Source organism: Dendropsophus ebraccatus, chromosome 5, assembly GCF_027789765.1.
Source record: "Dendropsophus ebraccatus isolate aDenEbr1 chromosome 5, aDenEbr1.pat, whole genome shotgun sequence".
Taxonomy (NCBI): Eukaryota; Metazoa; Chordata; class Amphibia; order Anura; family Hylidae; genus Dendropsophus; species Dendropsophus ebraccatus.
In genome coordinates this window covers 104,446,614-104,473,723 of record NC_091458.1, presented here as the reverse complement: position 1 = coordinate 104,473,723, position 27,110 = coordinate 104,446,614, and the positions used below count along the sequence as shown (strand labels likewise).

Sequence of the window (27,110 nt, the reverse complement as noted above, 5' to 3'; positions counted from 1 at the left end):
TATTGCCCATGTACTTTATTTCTGGCTCTGTGTGTAATGAATACAGTGAGAAGTGTCGGCAGGAACTGTACAAGCACTGAAATGCTGCCCACGGTACATTATACATCACCAATTAACATGAAGCAGATACAGAGTAGGCTTTCTTGCTAACCTTTAAAATGTAGGCACAAAGCAAAACAAAAGCACAGTGCTGGGGCAGGGAATATGCATAAATAATGACTTTTAATTCATATTTTTTTTACATCTAAAGATCCAAGATTAGATGCTGCAGAACATTGATGCAGCAGTGCCAATTTTACAAGTAAAAAACAGATACTCTGTAATAAAACATTGGGACTATTGTTTCCTTTTTAAAACAGAAGCCAGTATGTGATTTGTATGGTTGGGTGGGCAGGCACGCTGGAACTGTGGGGGTGTAAAATTGAGCACTGTCAAACCAGTGTAAAATTTCTTGGTTTCTCATGGAAAACAAATTTAAACTACTTTTATTTTTTTTCTTCCAAACCACAGGTTCAGTATCCTCTGTTTTTCCCCTTTCAACGCTTCAACACTTTACGGGTTATAACTCCTCTGGTCTCATAAGTTACAACAGTTGAGAAAAAAAAAAAGCTTTAAATTATTTCAAACACCTTTTTCAATTCAACTATGAGTTGCCAGTCTGTTTTCTGCATTTCATCCCTAAACCAATTTTTTAAAGCATCAATCGACTGCCGGGTGATCTAAAACGGGAGCAAAACAAAAGATTATTACCATACAACACAACAAAAAGGCCACCTTTAAATGATACAATTAACAGAAACTCTAAGTAGACGACAGTCTAAAATGTAGTATTCAATAATCACATGCTGTAGAGCAGGAGAATACTCAACTAAACATGGTCTGTCTAAGACTGGTAAATTTGAAGCCTATCAGTCTTAAGTCTGAGAATTCTGCAGATTTACCACAGGCTTACTATACCAGAATTGTGAGACAAAGTTCTAGGCACACACAAACTACCAACACACCTTTACAGCCACTGATTACAATACATAATCTACTGTGTGACAAGAACATCTAGAAAAGGTTTTGCCCATAGTGATGCACTGGCAGAGAGCCTTTAACAAACTTTTGACATGTCAGAATCGGTGGGGGTCTGGCTGCTGAGACACCCACTGGTTGCTAGAACTAAGAGGCAGAAGAGCTTAGGGGCGAAGGGCAGAGCTGGGGGGGGGGTGTCAAGGAGCAAAGTCTCTATGACATTTTAGAAGTTTGTTTAAAATTTAGAAGCACTTTAATATGATTGGCTAAATGTACAGTTTGACATTATGCCCAAACACACATTTTAAAAATCACAGCAATAGACTACATAACTTACCTTGCTAACCAGGAAATCTGTAGCTTCAAAATGTCTTCCATACATCTTTGGAGACTCTCCAGGGATAGGTTCTATCTTCACACAAACCTCTTGGCCCTTTTTTGCTACATCTACAGTCTTGTGGTTAATTTCAATGCTGGTAACAATTCCAATATCTACAAACTAAAACATAAAATGTAGTTTTTATACTTTAAGGCTACTTATTCAAAGGAAGTCCTTGTCTACTGGCTACATGTTTGTCCACACCAGCGACTATATTAATATGCGGGAAAGGTTCATTTCTACAGTCTATATAACTTATTCTGCAACTACACACTGCCCAATGCCCTAATTTATAGGGCAAGTACTTAAGGAATCTGGTAACAAGGTATCTGGACTCCTATTGTAGAATGATAAGCATTAAACCATGGATGCAAAGTCATTTCTTAGAATTCCATAAATAGTAGCAAAACAACCAATAGGATCATACCACAATGTTGACTTACATTCTTACTTGGTACACATATGGGTGTTCCCTGTTTGAGTTGACCAGCTTCCACAATGACTCCCATGACAATAGGATCTCGAGAATTAAAGATAAACTGAGGAAGAATTCTCATTTTGCACGGGAAAACAGCAATATGCCTATTAAAAAATAAAGAGAAAAGAGAAAACAGAACTGGGTTAATAAAGGTATAGAGAACATTCAAAATGAAAAATTCTGTATTGAATTATGTTAAGCATCTATAACATTCACATGTCACCTCTTAGCTTTTAAAAATGACAACTTTCCTTGAACTTCTTTTACTTACAGTGGTCCAAAATAAATATTGTTCCTTAAAGAATTTTCTAATTTTTTGCTATAATTTTTTTTTATTTTATCAAAAGCAGAAATATTGAAGTAGGCAGAAAAACTAAAGTAACGCAATCTTAGACTTGTTTCAGTGTTATATATGTTTCATTGTAGTATACTTATGTGAACAGTTATTTGCTGTTGGGATAACTGTCCCCACGCAACTTTTATGACACATTCATATCAGCTGAACAGCTATTTTTATCCACAAAGGGTGATAATCACTCATCTCCATAATAAAAGACAGAAGTAATGAAAGCAACGGAATATGCCGGAGTTTATCCGCGCAATTTCCTCAATGTGCATGAGACCTAAAAGTTGGCTTAAATTATGGCAGAATTTTTGGTGCATTTTTTGGTGCACAGTGATGCATCTAAAGCCACATCCCTTATCAACAAGGAAGAAAAAAGCTCTAAAAACTAATTACCATTTGCTTCACGGCAAAAATTACTTAATTCTGGTAAGCGAAGAGGAAGTGGTAGCCCAAACATTGTGTACTTACTTGAACTCTTCTTGCTTCTGTTTCTTGTAATCCTGCCTATATTTAGTGAAGGCATCAAACAAGTGATAGATGATTTCAGCACTAAAAATACGTACACCTAAACTATCAGCCATTTCTTGAGCTTCTCTTTCGATTCTAACATCAAAGGCTAAAATCACAGCATACCTATGGGGGGGGAAAGGAAAAAAAACAAACAATGTCAATTTCATACTATGTGATCTCGAAAGTAAACGGTTACCTAAAATCTTTGCATAACTAAGTATAATGCGCCACTGGCACTCCAAATTACCGGAGACTGGTGGCAGCTTGCTGCATGGGAAGGGAAGCATTACAAGCCACTCTCATGGAAATTAATCACATTAATGCACAGATGAGTCACATGTTCCAAAGAAAAACAGAAGTTGGTCATGCATAAAGTAAAATTTAGTTGAGTTTCACACAACTCTTGCATGCACAATTATATAATCACAAAAACAGAGCAGGTGGAAATGAAGTGTACTTAATGCGGAAGCACCTGCAATATCTCACAATTACATAACTTTATTTTAGTTGCAACACGTGCCAAAAATGTCAAAATGTGATTGTTCATGTTGTATTGCAATTTTTGATACCTTAATGATATTTGGCCCGAAATAAAAAATAAAGAAAAAAAAAGGGAAAAAAACACTGTTTTTAGTGTAGCCTTCTCGGGCTGGTCTTTACGAGGGGCAGTTCAGAGGGAGGGCACTGAAGAGCAAGAGCTGAGGGCATTGCAGGTATCAGGCAATGTGTGCATCATGCTCTGTGGTGTATGGAAACTGCTACCAAGCTATGATCTCTAGATTTTATTGGTATCACTTTGACATAGATGGGAATTTGTTGACTGCTTTACATTCCACTGTTTTGGTACACAATGTGGCAAACAATCTGCAATTTTGGCATTTGAAATCCACCCCCCCAATTTACACAATTCACCGTGTGAGATCAACATAAATGCGTTGTGCAACCCTAGTTCGATTATAACCTAAAGTTGACAAGGGCCGTGATTTTTGGTTAATCTATTTTAGTTTTTCCCTACATAGCAGGTAGGTGAACCCAGTAACACCCCAACTTTCCCATTTTATATTCTGTACAAGAAAAAAGTTCTATGTAAAACTCACTGGGGATCATGCTCCAACATCACAGAGGCCTTCATGACATCTTTTTTATGTACAGGTCCGATATTAATTCCAGCATACTGTATGGGAAAAAGTAAACAAGTCAACACAAAAAGAAACTTATAGTTAATAGGTCAGAGCTGAAATAAAAATTCCCATATGTATATAGATTTCATAGATAGTCAGTCCAATATCATCTTCTGCTCCCACGTGCTTACTCCTAGGAGTACATCTCCTATGAAAGTACAGGTTTTACACCAGGAGACAATAACTTACTTTATATGAAGACAGGATTTCACTGTTCAGTATTTTATGCCCTGGCTAAAATAAAATGCTAAACACGTACCGGCACCTCTGATGTTTTCAGGAATTCAAGCAGTGCCTCCAAGGAGCCCAAAGTGGATGCTTGCACGTAAACTCCCTTTTCTTCCAACTTGATGGCATTCAGTGTCTGCTTCAGCTCGTGGATAAGCTCATCCTTACAAAAAGGCACAGACACAATTTAGAACATTCTCTGAGAAGTGAAGAACAGTCTAAATGTCATAGATGAGTGATTAATTCCAAAAAAAACTTACTTTCAGCACTGGGATTTCATCATCTTTATGAGCAACCAAAAGTGGCAAACCTGCCAAGGTTTTCTCCAGGTCCTTGCCTAAGATCTTCACTCCTTGAGCTGCAAGTACCTCCTTGTGCTTCTCATACTGATTCTAAAACATTGGAAGAAACACCTCAGACACACTGCTGCCAGGCAAGATGTTTAATCTACTAAATGTTAAATGAATCTACTGATGCCACAGCATCACCATACAGGCAGAAATGGGGGGGGGGGGGGGAAGAATTACCTTTACTCTTAATTCTTTCATTGGAGGAGGGAGCAGAAGTCCTCGGATCTGTGTTACAATTGGACCTTCTACACCAGGAACAATAACAGTATCCCCTTCTTTTAGCCGACCATTGATCAAAATCACATCAATGGTTGTACCCATGCCAGGAAGAGCTTTTACCTAGTGAATTACACAATACATTAAGTATGGATAGAAATTAGATCTTATACAAGAAACAAATGTCAGTAAGTGTTCCCATTACCTCCATTACTTGAGCTCTCAGCTCTTCTGAGTGTGCCAGTCTCTTATTAAGCATGGTCTGAGTGAGATCAACAAGGAGGGAGATTAGATTGCCCATGCCATCTCCACTATGAGCAGAGGTTGGGACCAATGACACAAAAGTGCGGGGATCTTTATTTTCATAGAACAAAGCTGCATTCAGGCCCTTAAAAAGAAAAGAATCTCAATTAAATTCAGAGATAAAGTTTATTACACAGATGAGCATTACAAACTTTACATAGTTATACGTTGCCTCATTTTCTCTGAGAACAGTAGAAGGTATCTGAGGCTAAAGACCTGATGTTTACACCGTCTGCAATCTGCAGGCATGGCAGGAAGCATAGACATCTTGCTTGTGAATGGAACCATTGGCACCTCGCAAACACGTTGCCGACCGGCACCTGTCATTCATCCATTTCAATGCCATGATGGCTTTACATTAAATAGCCAGCATGGCAATCACTCTGTACTGGCTATTAGAGATAGTCCACAGCTGTTGAAAGGGGTCACCAGATATGAAACAGGCTCTATCCAGAGTCCTCTCCATACCCTATTATTGACTCTATAACAAAAATAAGCATCATGCATCATTAAAGGGTTAAGTGGAATCTATTTTATAAATCATTTTTACAGTATAGTAATACTGTTCATCTGTCATAGATTAGTCACTTAATGATGTAGGGAATGTAAGATGCAGCAATCCATGAATGAATTTATTTATGTAATCACTCTTTAGTCACCTGTTGTGCAAACTCCACAATAATGGCCTTAGTGCGCTCTTCAAACTCATCCTTCGTATTTTTCTTTTGTTTCTTTAATGTAGCACCAACATCAGTTTCTGGACTTTTTTTCCAGTCATACAACCTATCAATCTTGAAGAAAAAAGTGCATGTATTAGAAAAATATAAAATGCCATAATCCAGAACAATAATTTAATACAAACATAGAAATGGGGAAAAAATGGCTTAAAAAGAAAAAGATTTTGTACCTTGTTTAGTGCGACAATAAAAGGACACTTTTTAGTCTTCAATAAATTTAATGATTCAATGGTCTGTGGCTCCAACCCATGCATGATATCTACTACCAGGATGGCAATGTCACATAAAGAGCTTCCACGGTTCCTCAGGTTACTTAAAAAAATTAGGAAACAATAGGGTAAGACTACTGTAAAATTGTAATGACAAAGCCTATAGGCATGCACAAAGACATCAGAATCATGGCAAACATTACAGATGTAAGAGACACTTAACTAGCCAAGAACAACCAGCGTTATATTAGACAAATTGGAAACGGGGGTTTGAAAAGGTGCTTTAGGGTCCTATGAGCTGTGTCTGGTATTGTAGCTGTCCACTTATTTGTAAGACAGTAACCAAACAGAGTATATACTAGGTGTCTAGGCGCACTACTATGTTTACAAGTCTTAACATCTTATCAGACCACATTTTTGTGGTGTCTCACGGGGGTATGCATTGAGGGTCTCCCTGACAATTACAAAAAGGACAGATGCCATACATATACTCCCATAATATAGCACAGATATCTGCTCTGTGTCATCCTGCAGAAAACTGTGAAACCCACCAGAAATTACCCAAACTGTGGCCAAAATAAAATTTTTCTAGGTCTATGTATACGTTCACCATATGTGCTGGTGTAATTCCCGTTGCATATAGAAAACTGACACCACATAAGTGGAGTGAAAAGAGCCTTATCTAAGCTGGAGTGAAGTACATGAGTAGAAAGTCGGAAGAGGTTGGAAATATACCTGAAAGATTCGTGACCAGGTGTATCAATGATGAGCATTCCTGGAATCTTTATGTTCTCCTTATCAAACTGAATTTAGAAAACAAACAGATTACAGAATATCAGTATGAACAGATTTTGCTTGATATCAGTATTGTTAAATGGGCATTGTCACTACAAATAACTTTTGACAAGTCATCAGGCATGTCAAAAGTTATTGATCAGAGCGGAGACCTCCTCTGATCGAAAGATATAGCCAAGGAAAGGACATAGCAGCAGCGCCATCCACTCTCCGGCTGGCTGAAATATCTGTCAGTTGTAAGTCAATGGAAGTCTATGAAAAATCTCAGACTTCTGATGATATGTCAAAAGTTTAGTGATAGGAACTCTTTAATGCAGCCATCATTTAAAGGAGTACTTACATTTTTAACCATTTTGGTTTGTTCTTTTATTGCATCCAAGGGGACATTGGTTGCGCCTATCTGCTGAGTGATACCTCCAGCTTCACTGTCTTGCACATGAGTATGACGTAACTATAGGCATTGGAGAAAATATATCATTAGGCCAATGGGAACAGAGGATTTAGTTTTAATGAGAAATATCTATGACCTTACATGAAAATAATAACTTCATGGAAGTACAGTACGATAGGTGTTGCAATTTCATTTCCTCGCCAATTTCCCCTCTGTCATAAACTACAACTATCCCCACCGCATTTTCACTGAATGTAAGTTGCAGGTCTCATCTCATTCCACAGGGAATAGCTGGAAATATATACTTAGCCACTCACTTAGGCAGGCCAATGCCGTGACCAACAGTTAGCCAAGTGGGCATTTACAGCTATGTCCGGTGTCGCAAGGTGGGAACCAGGAAGAGGCTATCAGCAGGGACCACGTGAGTGTCAGAAAGGTAGCAGCAGGGGTTTGGTAAGTAAATAAGAGGATTTCTCTACTCAACATAAAATCACTCTTAGTCTTCACTGACGGATACAGGAGACCAAAGGGTATAGACTGCTACCACGAGAAGAAACTGACACTTAAGTGAAAAATAGGAAATCACACCTTCTGAGAAGGATACACCAATCCACTTGTTACCCCAGCTCTATCCCCACAGCCACGCTAAAACTTCTGGCATGATTTGTAAGTGATATCACTTTAATAAGAACTTACCTTGTCAAGGATTTTTGTCTTTCCAGTGTCTACATGCCCAAGTACACAAATAACTGGTGCCCGTAGAATTTGAATGTTTATGGTTTTCTGGTTTTCCAAACGTCGTTTCTAAAATTAGATTATAACGTGTCTTAGAAAAAACCATAGCTAGATAAGTGTTGTACATATACAGAAATAAACCTAAAGGACATCTTTACTTCTGTATTAGGTTTAGATCAGCATATAAAAACCATAACTAGATAACACGTCAATGTAAACAGAAGCAAAAAGGCCAACAATCATGATCACCTCTATTCGCCTCTTTGCCTTGTCGTAGGCCCGTTCTTCTTTGGTACGATCATCATCGGAGTCAGACTCTGACTCAGAGCTCTGCTCTACAACAGGCTTCTTCTCAGCTGGCTTGGATGCAGCAGAATAAGACTCTGTTGCCTTTTCCGGTTTTTCATCTGCAGATTTTTCATCTTCACTACTATCTCCTTCATCATCATCCTCTTCCTCACTTTCGGCATCATCATCTTCATCCTCATCCTCGTCTTCATCCTCATCTTCCTCTTCATTTTTCTCCTGAACTTCTATATGAACAGTTTTTGTATCTGTCGAGGAAACAAGATAGTTTTACATAGGATAGAGAAGATGATTAAATATAAAAGTAAGTTTTCTTGTCCGGTTAGTATCAATCCTAAGGGAAGGCTTAGTTGTTGCTGATTTTGTTGCCATTCTAGCTAACATTCTCCTATAGACACGCAAGTGTGAAGCTGCTGTGACAAGGGTGATAATTATTATATATTACATTGGAATTGTTAGCCCCCCACACACACACACACACTAGATGGAAAATTGGTCAATAAAACATGATAATGTATAGAACTATTCAAATTTAGAGGAAAAAATAAAAATAAAAATGACAGACCTGTTTCTTCATCACTGATTCTGGCTTCCCAGTCATCTACACCAATGTCATCTTCTTTCTCTAAAAGAGTTTGGAAACAGTCCAGTTAGATGGAGTAGGATCCTTAATGAAAAACTCATCTACCTTGTCACGATGTGTTGGATGAATTCATCTGGATTTCAAGTGACACTGTCACCCCCTTTGTGCATTCTAAAATCTCTACACAGGTGTAAAGGGTAAATTTAGCGTTTTTCATACCTTATTTTAGATCATACGTCATGGTGTTTGTTCAAGTAAAAAGTGTCCTTTTATCAACTGCAGATTGTGTTAAGTGGGCGTGGCATCGGGGAATTAGTGCCACTTTGCCCCGCCCACAACAGCACCGTTGGCCCCGCCCCCTTGGCAGGTAATGGTCGGTGAGGGGGCGGGTCAACGGTGCTGTTGTGGGCAGGGCTAAGTGGCGCTAATGCTGCGAGGCCACGCCCACTTAATACAATCTGCATTTGATAAAAGGACACTTTTTACTTGAACAAACACCATGACATATGATCTGAAATAAGGTATGAAAAACGCAAAATTTACCCTTTACACCTGTGTAGAGATGTCAAAATGCACAAAGGAGGTGACAGTGTCACTTTAAGCAAAGTCATATAAAAAGCTTGCACATAAATTAGTGAAATTGTACTTAAATAAATATTCTCATTTCAGCAAGTTAGTCTATATCCACAGGTGCAGAAATGGATGCAGCCCTAGGGCTGCCTGGAAAACATGCATACTGCCTATGGTGTGACGTCACTGATGTTGGTCGGGAGAGCCCCATACACCCTATACCAACGGCCAAACTTGCCAAGAGTGTTGGCTACTGCCAGCAAAAGTATAAGGTGTATGAGGACCTTTAGACTGGACAGTGCATGTGCACTGATGCCGATAAATCCTTGATTTTTGGTCACAGATTTTGATTTGCGGCGGACACATAGTGGAATTTCCCCAATGAATGGGCCTAATCTGTGTGAGGCTAATTTGATCAATAGGAGGTGGATTTCAGCACAAAATATGCATCAGAGTCCACAAGAAAAATACTTTGTGAAGATAAATCTAGTGTTTACACACACAGAAAGAAAAGCTGAAACTATATTATTTATTTCAATGCTGATAATTATGGCTTAATGAAAACCTAAAAAGGTGGTATTCCAGAAAAATAGAGAATTAAATAAAATAATTAAAAGACTAATTAAAAAGAGTTCTTTGAATACAGAAATGTAGGCCTACTGAACTGTACTTGGAGTATATGCATGCAATATACTTGGTAGGGGTATGATATGGAGGCGATCAGCATCAGGCACTACTGAACAGTCATGGAAGCAGAGATTATTTTGATAGCGGGTTGATGTTGGGTCTGGCGTCCATATTCTTCTTCATACAGATTCTCTATCAGTCCTTCTATGATCCATACATTCTCCATGGGCCATGAATGGCTTGACCCCAAGATTGCAAAAGGTGTAGCCCATGTCCTGAAAACGTCTGTGGTGGCTCTTGAAGCCCTGACTGCAGCCACAATCCACTCCTTGTGACTCTCCCCTAAAGTCTTCTTTGGGGTTTCTCCTCCTTGTGGAGGGTGTCAGTGACTGTCTTCTGGAAAACTGCTCCCATGATTGTAGAGTCTACTGACCCAGACTGAGCGACCATTTAAAGGCTTCGGAAACCCTTGCAGGTGTTTTGTGTTGATCTTCAATTTTACAAGTTTAAAATTTTTATTTTTTTAGAGTATTCTAATTTGCTAAGATACTGGTTTAGGTTTTTACTAGCTGAAAGCCATAATTATCAACATTAAAATAAATACTTGAAATAAATAACTGTCATACATTAATATTGTTCACTTTTTGAACTAAATAACTGAAATGTTTTAATATTTAAATCTACTGAGATACACTGGTACATCACTTACCATGAGTTACTACTTTTCCCAAGCCTCACCTCCTGCACTAATCATTTACTTACAGACTTTTACAGGCAGCCTGTAACTTGACCCCTCAGTAAGCTGATAATCTCCTTACTCAAGATGAATTTTGGCAGAACTTATGCAAAGTTGAAATAAGAGTGGCTATTTAACACGGTGGCTGTTCTGTCAGTGAAAAGAAAAAGGACTAGCGTCCAGGTAATGTGGCAAATCTATGCTCAGCCAAATTCACATGTAAAGACTTGTTACTGTTGTAGAAATATTACTGTTGGAAATAGTACACAAAAAAAAAATAAAAAAACACTATCATGCAAATGATGTTTAAAGCCACTCTTTAGAGATCTTTAGAATGCTAAATCTATAGCAACTGCTTACACATGCCTAGAGGACAGCTATTAACTACATGACTAAAAAAACTACAGGATTGTAAGAAAAAGGCACAACAAGCAAAAATGTAGCCATGCGTCACACAGTAACATAATACCTTCTTTATCTGTCCCACTATCCTGATTAGAGTCACACTGGGAAAACACGTCTGGAAAGTTTGTGAGAAACACTTCAGTTTTATAAGTAAAAGATATTAACACATCGCTATAAAGTTAACTTACCAACATGTGAAGGTAACCTGTCAGCAGGTCTCTACTATATAGGATTTGCTTTATACATAGGGCGTACAATGCAAAAGGGGTAGCACAGTGGGATTTACAGGTAGCTAGAGTTTCCCACACTAGTTCCTCCAGACCTTTACAATATTGTTCTTATCAAGGTAGAATGGGGAGGTGTCCTATATTGATAATAAAATATGAGACAGCGCTCCACAGCGTAATTCAGACACGGCTGAAGTGGTGAAAGTAAGCACATAGAACTCTCACCCGAGTAGGTTGTGCTGGTGTAAGGCACAACTCTTACTGATAGCATGAGAAAGAACCGCAGCCACTCCAGACTAATCCCCTCAAGGATTTAGACAGTCAGTATCCTCCTCCACTCCAAGGCGGGTAAAACAGGGGCATGTCCAAAGGCAAATGGTGATATGAAATATTGTAAAATTTATTTAAAAGAATTATGCCAGCAATGACGCTTTTCGGGACCGCTCCGGTCTCTTTAGACACTTGATAAAGAGACCGGACCGCTCTTAAAACGCGTTGTTGATGGAATTCTTTTAATAAATTTTATGATATTTTATATCACCATTACCCCTTGGGCCTGCGCCTGTTTTACCCGTCTTGGTGTGGAGGAGGATACTGATTATATTAATAATAGCGTTTGGACCCAGAGTACAACTGAATGGTGAATTTGATTTAGTGTCTTTTTAAACTGCAATGTATTATTCATTCCTTCAAACAAGGTTCAGATATGTACAGAGAAGAATCTAGATCCATCCATTAATGGTTGCCTGTATTCTGTCTATAAAACAACACCGTTGACTCCCTGACAGAAAAGCCGTAAGACTCTAAACCAAGGTTTCCCTGCTGTGTTACTTGAATTAGGCCAATCATTTAGAGTGAAAATATGATAAAAAAAAGACAGAGTATACACAGGCACAAGGTTTCTCAGAGCATTACTCTGCTTCTGCTGGCTTGGTGATGAGGATCTCCATGGTAATACTCCCCCATCATCTACTCATACTATGAGCAGATGACGGAGGAGTGGTAGTAGTGTGTACCTGTCCCACTGCACCGAGGAGGGAGGGGGGAGGTAGTTAGATGCACCAGCACCTTTCTCCCTTTCTGCTCGGTGCTCTCCACTTGGGGAGCAAGTGTCCTTGCTTCCCAAATTATTCCATAAACAAAGTCCATCAATAAAGGGTAGTTTACATTACATACTCTTTCATAGACAATACAGTGCCAAAGACTTCTACATATAGTTGAAAACCCCTGTTGGACACTCCATAGGAATTACAACTGATTCGTTTTTTAGGGAATTTGAAGCCTCCCTGATCTACTCAATTAAGGGAAATAGCACTATGTGCATTTCCCATAATTAATGTACATTAGGAATTTGTCTAACTTTCCTTAACTAATAACATATTAAAAAATATACTCTTGGCTAGAGTTGTCCTTTAACCCCTTAGCGACCCATGACGTATCTAATACGTCATGGCGCCGCGGGGGGTGTTCATAGCGGGGTCCCGCCGGGACCCCGCTCTGAACGGCGCTGATCCCGGCTGACACGTGCAGCCGGGCAGTGCCTCTGTTAGCCGGCGCGGGTCCCGTTGCCGCGCCGGCTAATTAAGCACTTCAATGCAGCTGTCAAACCTGACAGCTGCATTGAAGTGCTTTATGCACAACATCCCTGGTGTCTAGTGGGACGGATCTCCCCCCCGCGATGCGATCACGGGGGGGGAGATCCGTTCTTCTGCCCGTGCCGGGCCTCAGCGTCGGAATGACGCTGATCCCGGCTCGGCAGTAGATTGCTATGGCCTGCAGCAGGCCATAGCAATCTATGACCGATCTCATGGATCTTTGCTGTGTATATACACAGCAATGATCTCTATGAGAGATCATTGCTGTGTATATACAAGCCCCCCAGGGGGGCTTCTAGTGTATGTAAAAAAAAAAGTAAAAAAGTGTTTTTATTAATAAAAAATCCCCTCCCCTAATAAAAGTCCAAATCACCCCCCTTTTCCCATTTTATAAATATAAATTAATAAATAAATAAACATATTTAGTATCGCCGCGCGCGTAATCGCCCGAACTATTAATTAATCACATTCCTGATCTCGCACGGTAAACGGTGTAATTACGCAATTACGTAATTTGCGTAATTACGCAAAAAAAAACCAAAGTGCAAAATTGCGCATTTTTGGTCGCATCAAATCCAAAAAAAATGTAATAAAAAGCGATCAAAAAGTCGTATATGCGCAATCAAGGTACCGGTAGAAAGAACGCATCATGGCGCAAAAACTGACACCTTACACAGCCCCATAGACCAAAGGATAAAAGCGCTATAAGCCTGGGAATGGAGCGATTTTAAGTGACATATATTTGTTAACAATGGTTTGAATTTTTTACAGGCCATCCGATACAATGTAAGTTATACATGTTATATATCATAGTAATCGTAACGACTTGAGGAACATGCATAACAAGTCAGTTTTACCATAGGGCGAACGGCGTAAATGCAAAACTCCCCGAAATCAAAACAAATTCGTTTTTTTTTTCAATTTGACAGCGCAAATGATTTTTTTCCGGTTTCACAACATATTTTATGGAAAAATTATGCCTGTAATTGCAAAGTACAATTGGTTTCGCAAAAAATAAGCGCTCATATACGTCTCTAGGTGAAAAAATGCAAGCGCTATGGACTTTTAAACATAAAATGGAAAAGGCAAAAGCGCAAAAACGAAAATTGGCTTGGACCTTAAGGGGTTAAGGATACAACCGACTGCTAAGTATTTTAGCCTAGTGTTGAGAGGTAGAGATATGGTTTTGACCTTGGTACTAAGCCCTAATAATTACAGAATATCCTTGGTACCTCTCATGCACAAATTGTTCTGTAGCTGCCATCAGCTGGGAAGTCATATACAGAGGACAGTGCCACAAGTAACGCTCAAGAGATTATACAGTATATCTAATATTCTTTAGGCATAAAACCAAGAACTGAAATTAATTTGAAGGTTTTCACTAACCTGGAGGCTCTGCAGATAAGGAGGGCTCTTCTTTTTCTGGCACTGGAGATTCAACAATGTCATCAACTGGAGAACTTGCCTCCATAGGTTCTGAAACATACAAAAACATTCAGTTTTATTAATTCATCTGCTCCAAAATCAATATACTATAATACAAAAAAAAAATAATAATCGATAATAATAGCTATTTAAAAAGCCTCACAACAATAGCAAAAGGAAGATCGTCACTTTTAAAAGACCGGGGGGCTCAACTTACCTTCTTTATTTTGAGACTGTTGTTGTTGCTTCTTTTTCTTTTTGTCTTCATAGATCGGCTTTTTTTTTGGCACAGAGTCCTTAGACGGCACTTCAACACCTGTATTGGAAAAGAAAAAGGTTGTAGATTGCATTAAAAAAAAAAAAAAAAAAAAACAGTACATACTATATAATAATAATGCTTTTATTTGTATAGCGCACACAGATTCCCCAGCACTTTACATAGGTTTTGCCAATTATTGCTCCCTGTCCCCATTAGGGCTCACAATCTAAATTCACCTATCTGTATGTTTTGAGTGTAGGAGGAAACCCACGCAAACACAGAGAGAACATACAAACTCTTTGCAGATGTTGTCCTTGGTGGGATTTGAACCCAGGACCCCAGCGCTGCAAGGCTACAGTGTTAACCACTAAGCCACCATGCTTTCCCTTGGCACTAAAAAAAATAAATAAAATAAAAATCTGAATGTATCTGATCTATATCTATAAATACACACCTTGTGCTTGCAGGACCTTCAGTGTAGCCACAGCACGAGCACGGGCCTCTTTTTGAGCTTTTGTCAGCAGTTTTCCTTCTTTTTTTAAGCGTTCTTTCCTTTCCTTCTCTTTCTGCTTTTTCTTTTCTTTCCTTTCTTGCTCTAATCGTTCCTAGAAAACAAATTAAGTAACAAACTCAAAAGATTTCATGGTCTTTGTTTTATTTTAGTCCATGTAACGTCACTACCAAGGCTCTCGTCATGGGCTCTATAACTTTTCCTATATTCCTTTTCTAAATACTGAGCCAGAAAAATAATACAAATGGATCATAATAGTACATACCAGGGCCACTGATTTACAATCAATCATGGTTCCTTTTTGTTGAGGAAATAATACTATGCAGTGCCTGCCCCTTTAGGTGATAGAACCAACAGAGAAGACCTTAGACATTTATAGCACAGTTGTAAAAACAACCTTACTGACATTTACTGGCTTGTTTCTAAGTAGGATGATATAATATAAAATGAAATATTGTACTTGTGCTCTCATAAAACATTACTGGACCACGCAGGTGAGACGTTATACTGCTGTGGTAACAGCTTTCCCCAAAAAACATGCTGGCAAACATGAGAGGACATAGTTGTAGCAATTATTGAGAATTTCAGCTTACAGAGATGCAACAATAATATCTTAGAGGTAAGAGAGGGGAAAAAAGGTGCCAACTGCCTTGATTCCTTCTCAAGCGTCAGTATAAGTCACACATTCCATGGAGCTCATAGTGAAAACATGGCCCCCACTATTAAACACTGTTAAGGAATAAAGTCTGCAAGATAGCTCTATATAATCTCTATCCACAAACAAAGTACCTCCTCTTGACGTTTGGCTTCCAGCTCTTCTAGACGTTTCAGTCTCTCCTCTTCTTCTCTTTTAAGTCGCTCTTCCTCCTCTTTCATCCTAGCAAGAGCTTCCTGCATGGCTTTTACTGTGGCTGAACTTGGCCCTTTCTTTTTTTTCTCCTTCTCATCTTTCTCCCCTTTCTTCTTCTTTTTGTCTTTTTTCTTTTTGTCGCCATCATCGTCTGTATGAGATATCAAATAAAAATATAAGTAGGTAATTATGCTGCTCTGTAAACCCTTCAGGAGACCTCCAGGGCCTCCACAGTAGAGACAATCAAACAGGGTCACTTATGCAGAACATGACTAACAATTACCAAGCTATTCAAATATGAGAATACAGTGTTCACGACAAATAAATCTGCAGAAAACTTGAGCCATGTGCCTAGAGAAAGGCTGTATTACACGGCATGACCCGTGATAAAAGCGAGCGCCAATCTGTTTACGGAGCCCATTACACTGCTCGATAATCACATGGTCATGACTGCAAAAACACCACTTGCCGCTCTTTGCTTTAAATCAGCAGTCAGCCACACATTACTTATTACATGAGAAGATGTGAAACCAGCTGCAAATTATCTTTTATCAAGCTGAAACACAGCAATCAGCCGACAAGTCAGTATTTGCTTGCTTGTCAGCTGATCACTAGTTGTTTTACCCGGGGAGCTATCTGCCTGATTTGACAGATATTCTCTCTGTGTAATAGGGCCGTAATGAAGGCTATGTTCCCACATCTTTTTTTGGCCATCTTAGTGCAAAAAACAGCTGTTGGTTCATAATAATGGCCGTTATTTGGACTAAAATAAGACAATGTGGGAACACAGCTTAAGTTTTGCTAGTGCAGTATGTCAGGCAATATAGGTTACCTATAATTTCAGTAATTTTAACACAAATGTGCACCTACCTTCATCTTCTGCAGCCTCTGCTTCCACTACAGTTTTTTTGTCCTTTTGGGGGGCAGCCTCTTCTGTTACTTTTTCAGGTTCTTTTTTAGGACCTTCGGATTCTTCTTTTTCCTTCTGCTTTCTTAATTTGGCTTTTTCCTCCTCTTTTTTCTTTCGTTCTCGTTCCTTCTTTTCTGCCTTTTTCTGAGCAGCAGTCTTTATCTTGAAATCCCCCTCTTCATCTTCACTGTCAGCTTTGGTTACAGGCTTAGTTTTTGTTTCTTTCTTCTTCCCTTTCTTACCTCGACTGAACTCATCAGAGTCCTCATCACTATCTATAGGAATGTCTATTTTCTCTTTACCAGGATCTTTACCTTCATTTGACATCTGAGCCTTTTTATTGGCCGTCTCATTTTTGCCTTTATTTTTTTTAGAAGTTTTAGTAAAAGGACTATCTTCATCATCATCATCATCATCACTCTCTGACAGATTTTGAGGCTTTTCAGCTTTTCTGGGTTTTGCATTTTTGCTTTCCATTTCGTCACTGTTATCTTCATCTTCATCAAAGCTGACTTTCTTACCCTTCTGGCCTTTCTTCTTTTTCTCTGGCTTTGTAGGGAAAGCTTCTGTTTCTTCTACTTCTGGATTCTACAATCCAAACAAACTTTGTTAAAGGTTTCTTTAGCATATTTATAGTAATCAAATTATCTCCACCTCCAACCATTACTGCATCATTGTACTAGAGGTACATAAATGTTCCTAACCAGGGAACATTACATTTTCTGAAATCCTGCTAGAGGAAGTAGTAACGTTTTAGAATAAATTGCTTCCCACACCACATAGGGTACATACACCGCTTCATTTAGCTCGCTTTTAAAGCTTATTACTATTCCCAAAAGTACTGATAACCTACCTTTTGAACAGAATCCTTATTGGCTTTTCCTCCTTGATTTTCCAGTGACAGTTCCTCGAGTTCTTTCAGAATATCATCTTCACTACAAACAAATCAGAATTTTTTTAAACTGTTATTCCTAGGGAGACCATGGGGATCACCACCAATCCTCAGAATAAAAGGATCGCTGTGATGGTTTAGTGTTTTGCGTCACCTTCAACACATTTTTTTTTTCTGCGCAGAAGTGCTGCACAGAGGATTTAAGCATGATCCTATTTAAATGGGGCTGTTCTACAGTTCTCAGTACAACCAGTGGTCAGAAGTGTTACTGTGCAGGACTGGTAGGTTCCCCTATGGTCAGACCTATCAAAGTGATGTGGCGTGCCTCATTTTACATTTCCCATCATGTAGGCTGAGTTTTTTTCACAATTCTTAACTTTAGTATGTGCAATATATAGCAATAAAAAATGAATCTATGGAATCAGCAATGAATAGCATTCTTCATTTATTTCTTATTTTAAATATTTTTTTTCTATCTTTTTTAAATACAGGAAGTTTTGTAGAATTTCAGGAACAGGACTTCCTGTAAGTGAGGACAGAAGAACTTCCTGAGGACAGAACTTCACATCTGCAAGCCGTCTGAACCAGAATGAAATACATTTTCGTTCACTTTCACTATATAGGCACACCAGGACAAACATTTCAGAAACCTGACATGCAGTGGGGAGAAGAACCCCTCAGCATATTAGCACATTAATCTAAAAAAAGTGACATCACGCCAGGACACAAACTGAACTCACTCAAAATCTTGCTTCTTCTTGTCTTTCTTCTTTTTGGCTTTACCCTTTTGCTCTTTCGAAGCTCCAGCTCCTTCTATCTCTGCAGCAAGAGCATCAAGGTCAACATCGTCTTTGCCGCTGAAGAAAGAGAAAGCAAAGTATTTCAGTTTAATATTGTGGTCATGAAAGGAAAAAAAAGTTTTCTCCAGAAATCACAAGATACATGACCTGTCATGAATAGTCAGCAACCTAGGATACAAATATCTACCACCATATTATTAACACATAATATTACCTGATTTAGATGAATGACTACAGTGCTGTATAAAATCAGAGAAAGAAAGGAAGATAAGGCAATGGGTGTGAAGTCAAGAAAAACTGATAGGAAAGTGGAGAACACAAAAAAAAAAAAAAAAAACACACAAAGCAAATCTAATATCTAGGAGATGACAAGTGGCATCATGGTAGAAATAAGGCTAAGAATCCATAGCAAAGTAAAGTACAATACAAACATTAATAGCAGTCAAGAAATCAGTAATAAAACAAGAAAACAAAGTACGCTCCACATTTTAGATTGTAAAATAACATGCAAAACATTGTGAAATAAAGAAATGAACGCACAAATGAATAGACAAAAATCCTTCCTAGCTGAATGCATTATCTTCTAGTGCTAGCCGGGAGCTGAGGAGAAAGGACTGCCCTCCTCTCTTATATAGCATTCCAGAAGGTTGCAAGAGATTGAGTCAGAAAGAGGGAACTTCCCAAACTCTGCATAAAACGGCATTTCACTGCTGTCCATTAACTAGAATCATAGGGTGCATTCTCCTGCATAGTGGCTTTGCTTCATAATCTGTCTTTTGTTACAAGTTTGAAGCCCAAATGCAAGCAGGTGTACCGCCAAAAACATATTGCACGTAAACATACCCTTTGGCTGGGTTCACACTACGTATATTTGAGGCTGTATTTTTGAGGCTGTATAGCAACCAAAACCAGGAGTGGATTGAAAACACAGAAAGGATCTGTTCACATAATGTTGAAATTGAGTGAATGGCCGTCATTTAATGGCAAATATGTACTGTTATTTTAAAACAACGGCTGTTATATTAAAATAATGGCAGTTATTTACCGTTATATGGCGGCCATCCACTCAGTTTCAACATTGTGTGAACAGATCCTTTCTGTGTTTTCAATCCACTCCTGGTTTTGGTTGCTATGAGGACCTGACTTGAGGACCAAAAACTGCCTGAAATGTACGTAGTGTGAACATAGCCTTAACATGTTTTACATTCAAAAATATGTTTATACCTTAGTTTTAAAAAGAGGCAAACTACTTAGATAAACAATTACAGGGTATAAGTGATACCATCCATACATAAATGGGTCATGCCTTTATTCTTTGGTCTAGGGCTGGGTGATTAATTGTGAAGAAAAAAAAAATGAATATGGCCTCAGTTAACAGACTTAGGGCCCTTTTACACAGAAAGATTATTTGACAGATTATCTGCCAAAGATTTGAAGCCAAAGCCAGGACTGGATTTGAAAAGAGGAGAAATCCCAGGCTTTTATGTATGACCTGATCTCTGTTTATAGTCTGTTCCTGGTTTTGGCTTCAAATCTTCGGCAGATAATCTTTCTGTGTAAAAGGGCCCTTAGGGTCCATTTACACAGAAAGATTATCTGACAGATTATCTTCCAAAGATTTGAAGCCAAAGCCAGAAACAGACTCTAAACAGAGATCAGGTCATAAAGGAAAGCCTGAGATTTCTCCTCTTTTCAAATCCATTCCTGGCTTTGGCTTCAAATCTTTGGCAAATAATCTGTCAGATAATCTTTCTGTGTAAATGGACCCTTATGGTGCGTTTACACGGAACGATTATCGTTTGAATTTTCGCATTTGAGCGATAATTGTTTCGTGTAAACACTACAAACGATCAAAAATCGTTCATTTTGATCTTTCAACATGTTCACAAATCGTCGTTCATCGTTATCTAAAAATTCGCTTTCAAAGTTTCACCCTGTGTAAAAGATGGGCTTAAGCGATCTTAGAAACGATCACAATAACAATTTTTCTTATGATTTTTCTAACGATTTATTCGTCTAAACGCTGATCATTATAAAAGCCAAATCGTTGCTTCAAAATCGTTAAACGATCGATTACACAAAGCGATAATTCGCCCAAACGCAGCATTAGTCTCCCGCAGATTGTTTTTTCCTGTAAGTTTTTTCAACTTGTTTAACTAATTAACTGTCCATGCTTACTTGCCTGGGAATACTACCTCCCATGCAGCAATAATGCTGAAGAATATTGATCTGGAGCTCTGCAGGGATGACCAGCTGGAGTGACATAACTACAGAACACTGCCTTTATATTTATGAAGTGGGACAGGCCAATGGGAAGCATGTAATCCCACCACAGACCACCCAGACCCTCATTTATATATTAAACAGGAGATATAGCAAAAATGGCACCGATTCCAAGAAAATACTGCAAACCGCTATTTTTATATAAGCAGTTATGAAATATACAGTAAGGGTACAAACCCACTTGACGTATTTGCTGCGTGAATCAGTCTTAAAAATAAGCAGGCAAAACGCAGGTTGGCTTTATACGATTGTTCTGCGTTAAAATACGCAATTGCGTATTTTTGAAGCGTGAAGCTTGTTGTTAACAAAGCATCAGTTGTTAACAACCTGTGCGAAAAACGCATGTAGCTTCACGCTTCAAAAATACGCAATTACGTATTTTAACACAGAACAATTGTATAAAGCCAAAGTGCGTTTTGCCTGCTTATTTTTAAGACTGATTCACGCAGCAAATACGTCAAGTGGGTTTGTACCCTAAGACAGATTCCTTATTGTGCTGATATTCTGGTTAATGATTGTCTGCTTCATCGTGACATGTGACAGGATCACACAGGTTTCCAATGCACGGCCAGGTGGCAATAAGCTTGTATCAATTACTCTTTGTTCACAGCAGCGTTAGGCCACATTTCCACATTGTGGTCTGAAACCTTGTCCCTACGCAGCCACCAATAGCTGTGCAATGTTGTCAATCAAACGCGGCAACGTCACAAGACTATTGGTGGATGCCCAGTTTGTGCCACGTGCGGTGACACCATGTGATAAAATTGCCTTAGTCAAAACACTGTGGGGGCATTTATGAAAGCTGCACCGGTGGTGTATACCACGGGGAAGGCGCAGAGTCTTACCTTCTCAATTCCATATACCTGCCATAACCCTTTCTTGCCTGACGGGCAGACAGAGGGGCACTGGAAGGCATTGCCTCCACCAGCACCTGACTTACCCTGATTTACACCTGCAAACAGACGTAGATCATGGCACAAAGTTTGCCTGGTCAGGAGTGTGTGCACCTCTAAGTAAATCTGGCCAGAAAAAGGTATGTTTCCAAATTCAGCGCTCAGAAACTTTTAGCGGCCCATTGTGAACAAATGGAGTGTAGGCCAAAGTGTCCACTCTCCTCCTTACTAGGACAATGGAATCCCTGTCATCAGATTAGGGGCGTGCCAGTGTTTGAACCACCAGCAATCAGCTTGTTATCCCTCTCCTGTGGAATGACCTCTATAAAAGGTCACAGCGCATGCTCATAAATGTGTCCCATTCAAAGAACAGGATATGAAGATGTGCATTGTGTCTATGTCCATGAAGCTTGCATATAGCATGTCATTAAATTCTGTTGAAACACCTAAGGCAAGATGGCTACCCCTAGAATAAAAAATAAAAAAAATAATAATAATTTATATGTACACACACAGACACACCCCTAGACCAGTGCTTCTCAAATCCAGTCCTCACCAACAGATCATGTTTTGAGGATTTCCTTAGTATTTCACAGGTGATATAATTATATTATCACGGCTGTTTTTTGTATGGAATATTCTCAAAACATGACCTGTTGGTGAGGCCTGAGGACTGGAATTGAGAAGCACTGATCTAGACAATAGATTCTCTTTAAAGCTAATAGTTAAAGGGGTTTGGGGACAACAATTACTAATCAGATATCCACAGGATAACTAGTCCATTACTGATAGGTAAGGTGCTAACAACCGCGCTGATCAGCTGTTCAGCAGCCACACTACACAGTAAATATGTCCGTTCATTGTGTAGCGGTGGCGATATATAACTGCAAGTCAGCACCTATTCACTAGATTTCTTTGTAAATAATTTTGCATGTTAATACTTACAATTCAACAATATAAACATTTGTCAGCTTAATATGACTACTTTGTATGTTGTTATATAATGGCTGAAACAGACAATTGTGCTTAGTTATACACCAGGTACAGTCACAATGTCTCCCTATGAGTAGCTATTCGGAAACATTATCAGCACAGCAGCATTAAACAGCGTCAGCAGAACCCCAACACAGGCCGGGCAGGAAGGATGAGCTCAGCACAACTATAACAAAGATTACAAAGAAACAATCTACAAACTTCTAACACGTTACTCAAAACCACACAACAGCTATCAACCTGAGAACACACTATCATGGTGCTACACTCTGACACTTACATGATGAATGTGGATTCCATCAGAATTATGAATTATTAGACAAAAAGGAATTGTGAGGATAAATATCCTGACATGCAAAGAAATAAAAGTAATCGACACTTCAGGTCTACTTTTGGGCCCCATAGATCTGTCCTTTAAGGGGGAACTCCACATAAGGAAAAATTGTTTTCTATTAACCCTTTGAGGACAAGGCCCAAAATGACCCAATGGACCACGCAAATTTTCATTTTTGTGTTTTCGTTTTTCCCTCCTCCCCTTCTAAGAACTGTAGCACTTTCATTTTGCTATCTACAGGGCCATGTAGGGGCTTGTTTTTTATAGGAGTAGTTGTACTTTGTAATGGCGTCTTTCATTCTACCATAACATGTATGATGGAACCCCAAAAATAATATTTATGAAAATATAAACTGATGAAATTGGAAAAAAGAATGCAAAACTTTTGGGGGGTTCCTGTGTCTACGTATTGCACTATACAGTAAAAGTTACACGATACCATTATTCTACAGTTCAGCCCGAACACAACCATATGCAGGTTTACACAGATTTTCTAATGTTATATATTTTTTTTATTAAATCCTTTTTTTTGTTTTTGCAATTATTAATAAAATGGGCCTATTGTGACTCTTATAACGGTTTTATTTTTTCACCTACGGGGCTGTATGGGGTGTAATTTTTTCCACCATGATCTCTAGTTTTTATAAATACCATATTTGTGAAGATCGGATGTTTTGATCATTTATGATTTTTTTTTATACATAATGTAACAAAAAAATTGGTAATCCTGGCACTTTTTTTTCCTCTTTTCGTCTATGCTGTCGCCGTTCGCAATGACGCTTGGTATATTTTAGATGGATCGAACAATTACGCACGCTACAGTATATTATATGTTTATTTTTATTTATATAACGGGAAAGCGGGGAGATTTTAACTTTTATTGGGGGAGGGGCTTTGGAGTGTTTAAAGACTTACTTTTTTTTACACATTTTAGGTCCCTTTGGGGGACTTTTACATACATTTATTGGATTATACACACTGATCATTGCTATGCCATAGGCATAGCATTGATCAGTGTGATAGGCGATCTGCTCATTGAGCCTCCGCTGGTCCATTACAACGATCGGGACCCCCGCAGTCACAATGCGGGGGTCCCGATCGGTAAGTGACAGGGGACTCCCAGTGGAAGGAAACCTCCGCCCCTCTATGACACTGCTCCATTAGAATCAATGGATCCGTATCATAGAGGGGCGAGGGTTTCCTCCCATTGGGGGTGGATCAGCCTGCCTCCAGTGCTTCAGCCCAGGCCTGATGGTACAGTCCCTTTAAAGGGGTTGTCCAGGGAGCAAAAACAATATTCTAAACAATCTCACTTCCCAATACCACTCTATGTCTAATAATACAGGTATAACCTATCTTGCACCCTTTCCCTGTTTTTTTTCCTCATATTTACCTGTTCTGGATGTCTAAAATAATTTTCTCTAAGTCCACTCAGACCATGCTCAGCGTCCTCGTCACCCTCCCTTTGTAGACACAGGACATGTGATCTCCTCTCTTTGGATGGGTAAGCTGTCTATCGACTTGGTAACCCAACCCCAGGAGACATTATCTGCATCATCTCCATGCACCTGTGCTGCTTTCATAGACTTACCTGTGTCCCTGAGCCTAGATTTCTGTAATATGAAAAGCCTAGATTTCTGTAATATGAAAAGCTATAGTTCTATCTCTGCTTGCATTGTCGGCAGCACGGAAATTCTTAATCACTGCAGCACTGACCTGTGTGGCTTTGCCACTACAGTGCCGCAACGATTCAAAGAGCTAACACACAGATATCTGACCAAAGCCAGGAATGGATTTAAAAAGAGGAGAAATCTCAATCTTTCCTTTGCGACCTGTTGCCTGTTTATAGTCTGTTCCTGGCTTTGGCTTAAAAAAAAAAAATCGGTCAGATATCTGAGGCTATATTCACACACCCGTAGTGCAGCCCGGACTGCGAATGTGCATATGAAGCACAGAGCACTACATTCTCACTTCATTACTATAGCGATCTGGGAAGCAAAATGCAGTCTGCATTACAGTGCAGTACAGATCGCAGCCCCGTACACACATACGGACGTATGAACAGGGCCATTGATGCTATGTCCTATGTTCTGTCCACGATTGTGTGCCCGCAATTGCGGACAGAACAACAGATGTGTGAATGTAGCCTAAGAGTGTAAAATAGAACCCTAGGGGTTCTATTACACGGCCCGATCATAAAGTGTAAAGGAGTACCTATCTGCTAGATCAGCGCTCGTTTATTGAGCAACATGTGTTACATGGGGCGACTATCAGGCAGAAAGCACTACACGGACATTATCCGTGCAGCCCTTGTCTTTAGTGTAAAATAATAAAGTATTTACATACCTTACCACATTCCCCGTGTCCTCTGGCCTTCTCCGGTCTCTGCAGCTGCAGATCTGCCTTCTGTTCCGGTCTCTGCACTGACAAGCTTTTCAGCCAATCACTGGTTGCGGTCTTGTTTGGCCAGTGATTGGCTGAGCGACCTTGTAAGTGCAGAGACTGGACTGGAAGGGAACAGAAGACAGAGCTGCAGAGACCAGGCAAGGTGGTAAGGTAAGTAAATACTCTATTATTTAATACTATTATCATCGGCTGCGGATCATTATTACACATAGCAATGTACACCTGATGATTTGAGGTCCTGACCTAAAGACACTATTAGCTGATGAGCATTGTCTTTATTACACAGAGTGATAATCGGCCTGATTCTGCAGATCATCACTCCATGTAATAGGGCCCTAACAGCTGCATGATACTGCATGCTCAATGAGCCAATCATCGAGCTGGGAGGCAACTTTCTACTGCTACCACTCAGTCACCCACGGGTCTCCTGAAAGGCGGATCAAATATGGGCAAGCTGGTTACATTTTTTTTTTTATTAGCTCAACTTTATTAAGTAGCGCTTTGGCATTTTAGGGGATGCACCACAGATTTAATAATAGATAATTTATCACGGATTACAGAATAAAAATAGCGGACCTAAACGCGGATCGGAAAAATCACTGAGCTAAACATCTGTGATGGCATCCCTTTTTGTAATCCTGGTCCGTTTTCTTTGTGGATCCAATACAAATTGTACAGTACTTTGTTTTAATACAGTTAAACAGTTTTAAAAAACGGAACCGGCTTAGATAGAACATCACACCTGTGTTTTTCACAGACTCACAGATGTCAAATCCGTGAAAAACAGGGATCCCATAGACATCTATTGGGGAATGCCATAGCCAGGCTCCGTACTAGGACTAGTGCTATCTTTCTGTGGCACAGATAAATAGCCCAATACACATCAATGGGCCCTAAAATTGTCTGTGATAATGTAAAAAGACCTGAGCCCTGATGGTGGTATATATGGCGGAGCACCCACTACAACTCCTGTCAGGGCATGATGGGTTCTGTAGTTTAGGGGATCCCTGCCTGGCTGATAACAGGTAACACTAGCCTCCTATCACATGAGCAGCACGTGGGCACACTTATACACAACAACCTATATAGCCCATATGCCAGCTGCCCATGCAGTCTGTGGGAGGCCTCCTCCAGGTGAGGTAGTACTCGGGCCTATCCCATGGGAGGGCTACCCTCCAGCCGGGGCACAGGGCCCTTCTACCCACACAGGTGGCAGCCCTGTGACCATGTTGTCCCCCGCAGACAGCTGTGGCCTCATCCTGTGCCCACAGTGCTGGGACCTCCCGGACACGAGCAGCCGGTAGCCGCCACTCATCTAGGCCTTTCCCCTTAGAGCAGCACACCTGCCCGGACAGTGGGGAGAGCTGGACGCATAATCTATTAACGCTCTATTTACCTCTCCTCGGCCTTGCTCTTCTGTTTCTTGCCCATGGTGACTATGTCAGTGTAGCTCTATCCCGGCTCTAGCTCCTCGCTGCATATGGTGCCCACAAGCTGCTGGGACCTTATTCTGCGCATGCGCGCGACATCACTCTCCCGGCCTGTCGTCACAGGTCATTGCCCGCGTGCAGCCAATAGCAGACGGCGATAGATCATGGCTGACGACGTCAGTTCGAACGCGAAGAGAATA

At 39.8% G+C, this 27,110-nt stretch overlaps 1 protein-coding gene across 1 annotated transcript; it reads right to left on the bottom strand.

Annotated features, from left to right (window-relative positions):
* On the bottom strand, positions 1-27,015 carry EIF5B (eukaryotic translation initiation factor 5B). Its single transcript, XM_069970876.1, has 24 exons — positions 26,877-27,015; positions 18,512-18,628; positions 17,733-17,814; positions 16,840-17,467; positions 15,909-16,120; positions 15,063-15,213; positions 14,567-14,665; positions 14,311-14,400; positions 8,747-8,806; positions 8,125-8,429; positions 7,837-7,944; positions 7,090-7,200; positions 6,690-6,757; positions 5,916-6,057; positions 5,668-5,799; positions 4,911-5,093; positions 4,667-4,828; positions 4,400-4,531; positions 4,171-4,302; positions 3,828-3,904; positions 2,689-2,853; positions 1,840-1,978; positions 1,355-1,516; positions 1-719 (listed from the first exon to the last, which is right to left on the bottom strand). Exons 1-24 carry the CDS (start codon positions 26,909-26,911, stop codon positions 612-614), a joined length of 3,600 nt encoding a protein of 1,199 aa, XP_069826977.1. The 5' UTR covers positions 26,912-27,015; the 3' UTR covers positions 1-611.
* Positions 27,016-27,110: the final 95 nt, after the last annotated feature.

Excerpts from the sequence above, each read along its gene's own strand:
- EIF5B (XM_069970876.1), bottom strand. The coding sequence starts at position 26,911 with ATGGGCAAGAAACAGAAGAGCAAGGCCGAGGAGAG. Across the intron at positions 2,854-3,827 it reads ATGTTGGAGCATGATCCCCA|GTATGCTGTGATTTTAGCCT; the intron begins GTGAGTTTTACA and ends CCCCCCCCATAG. Across the intron at positions 1,517-1,839 it reads TATGTGTACCAAGTAAGAAT|TTTGTAGATATTGGAATTGT; the intron begins GTAAGTCAACAT and ends TTTATGTTTTAG.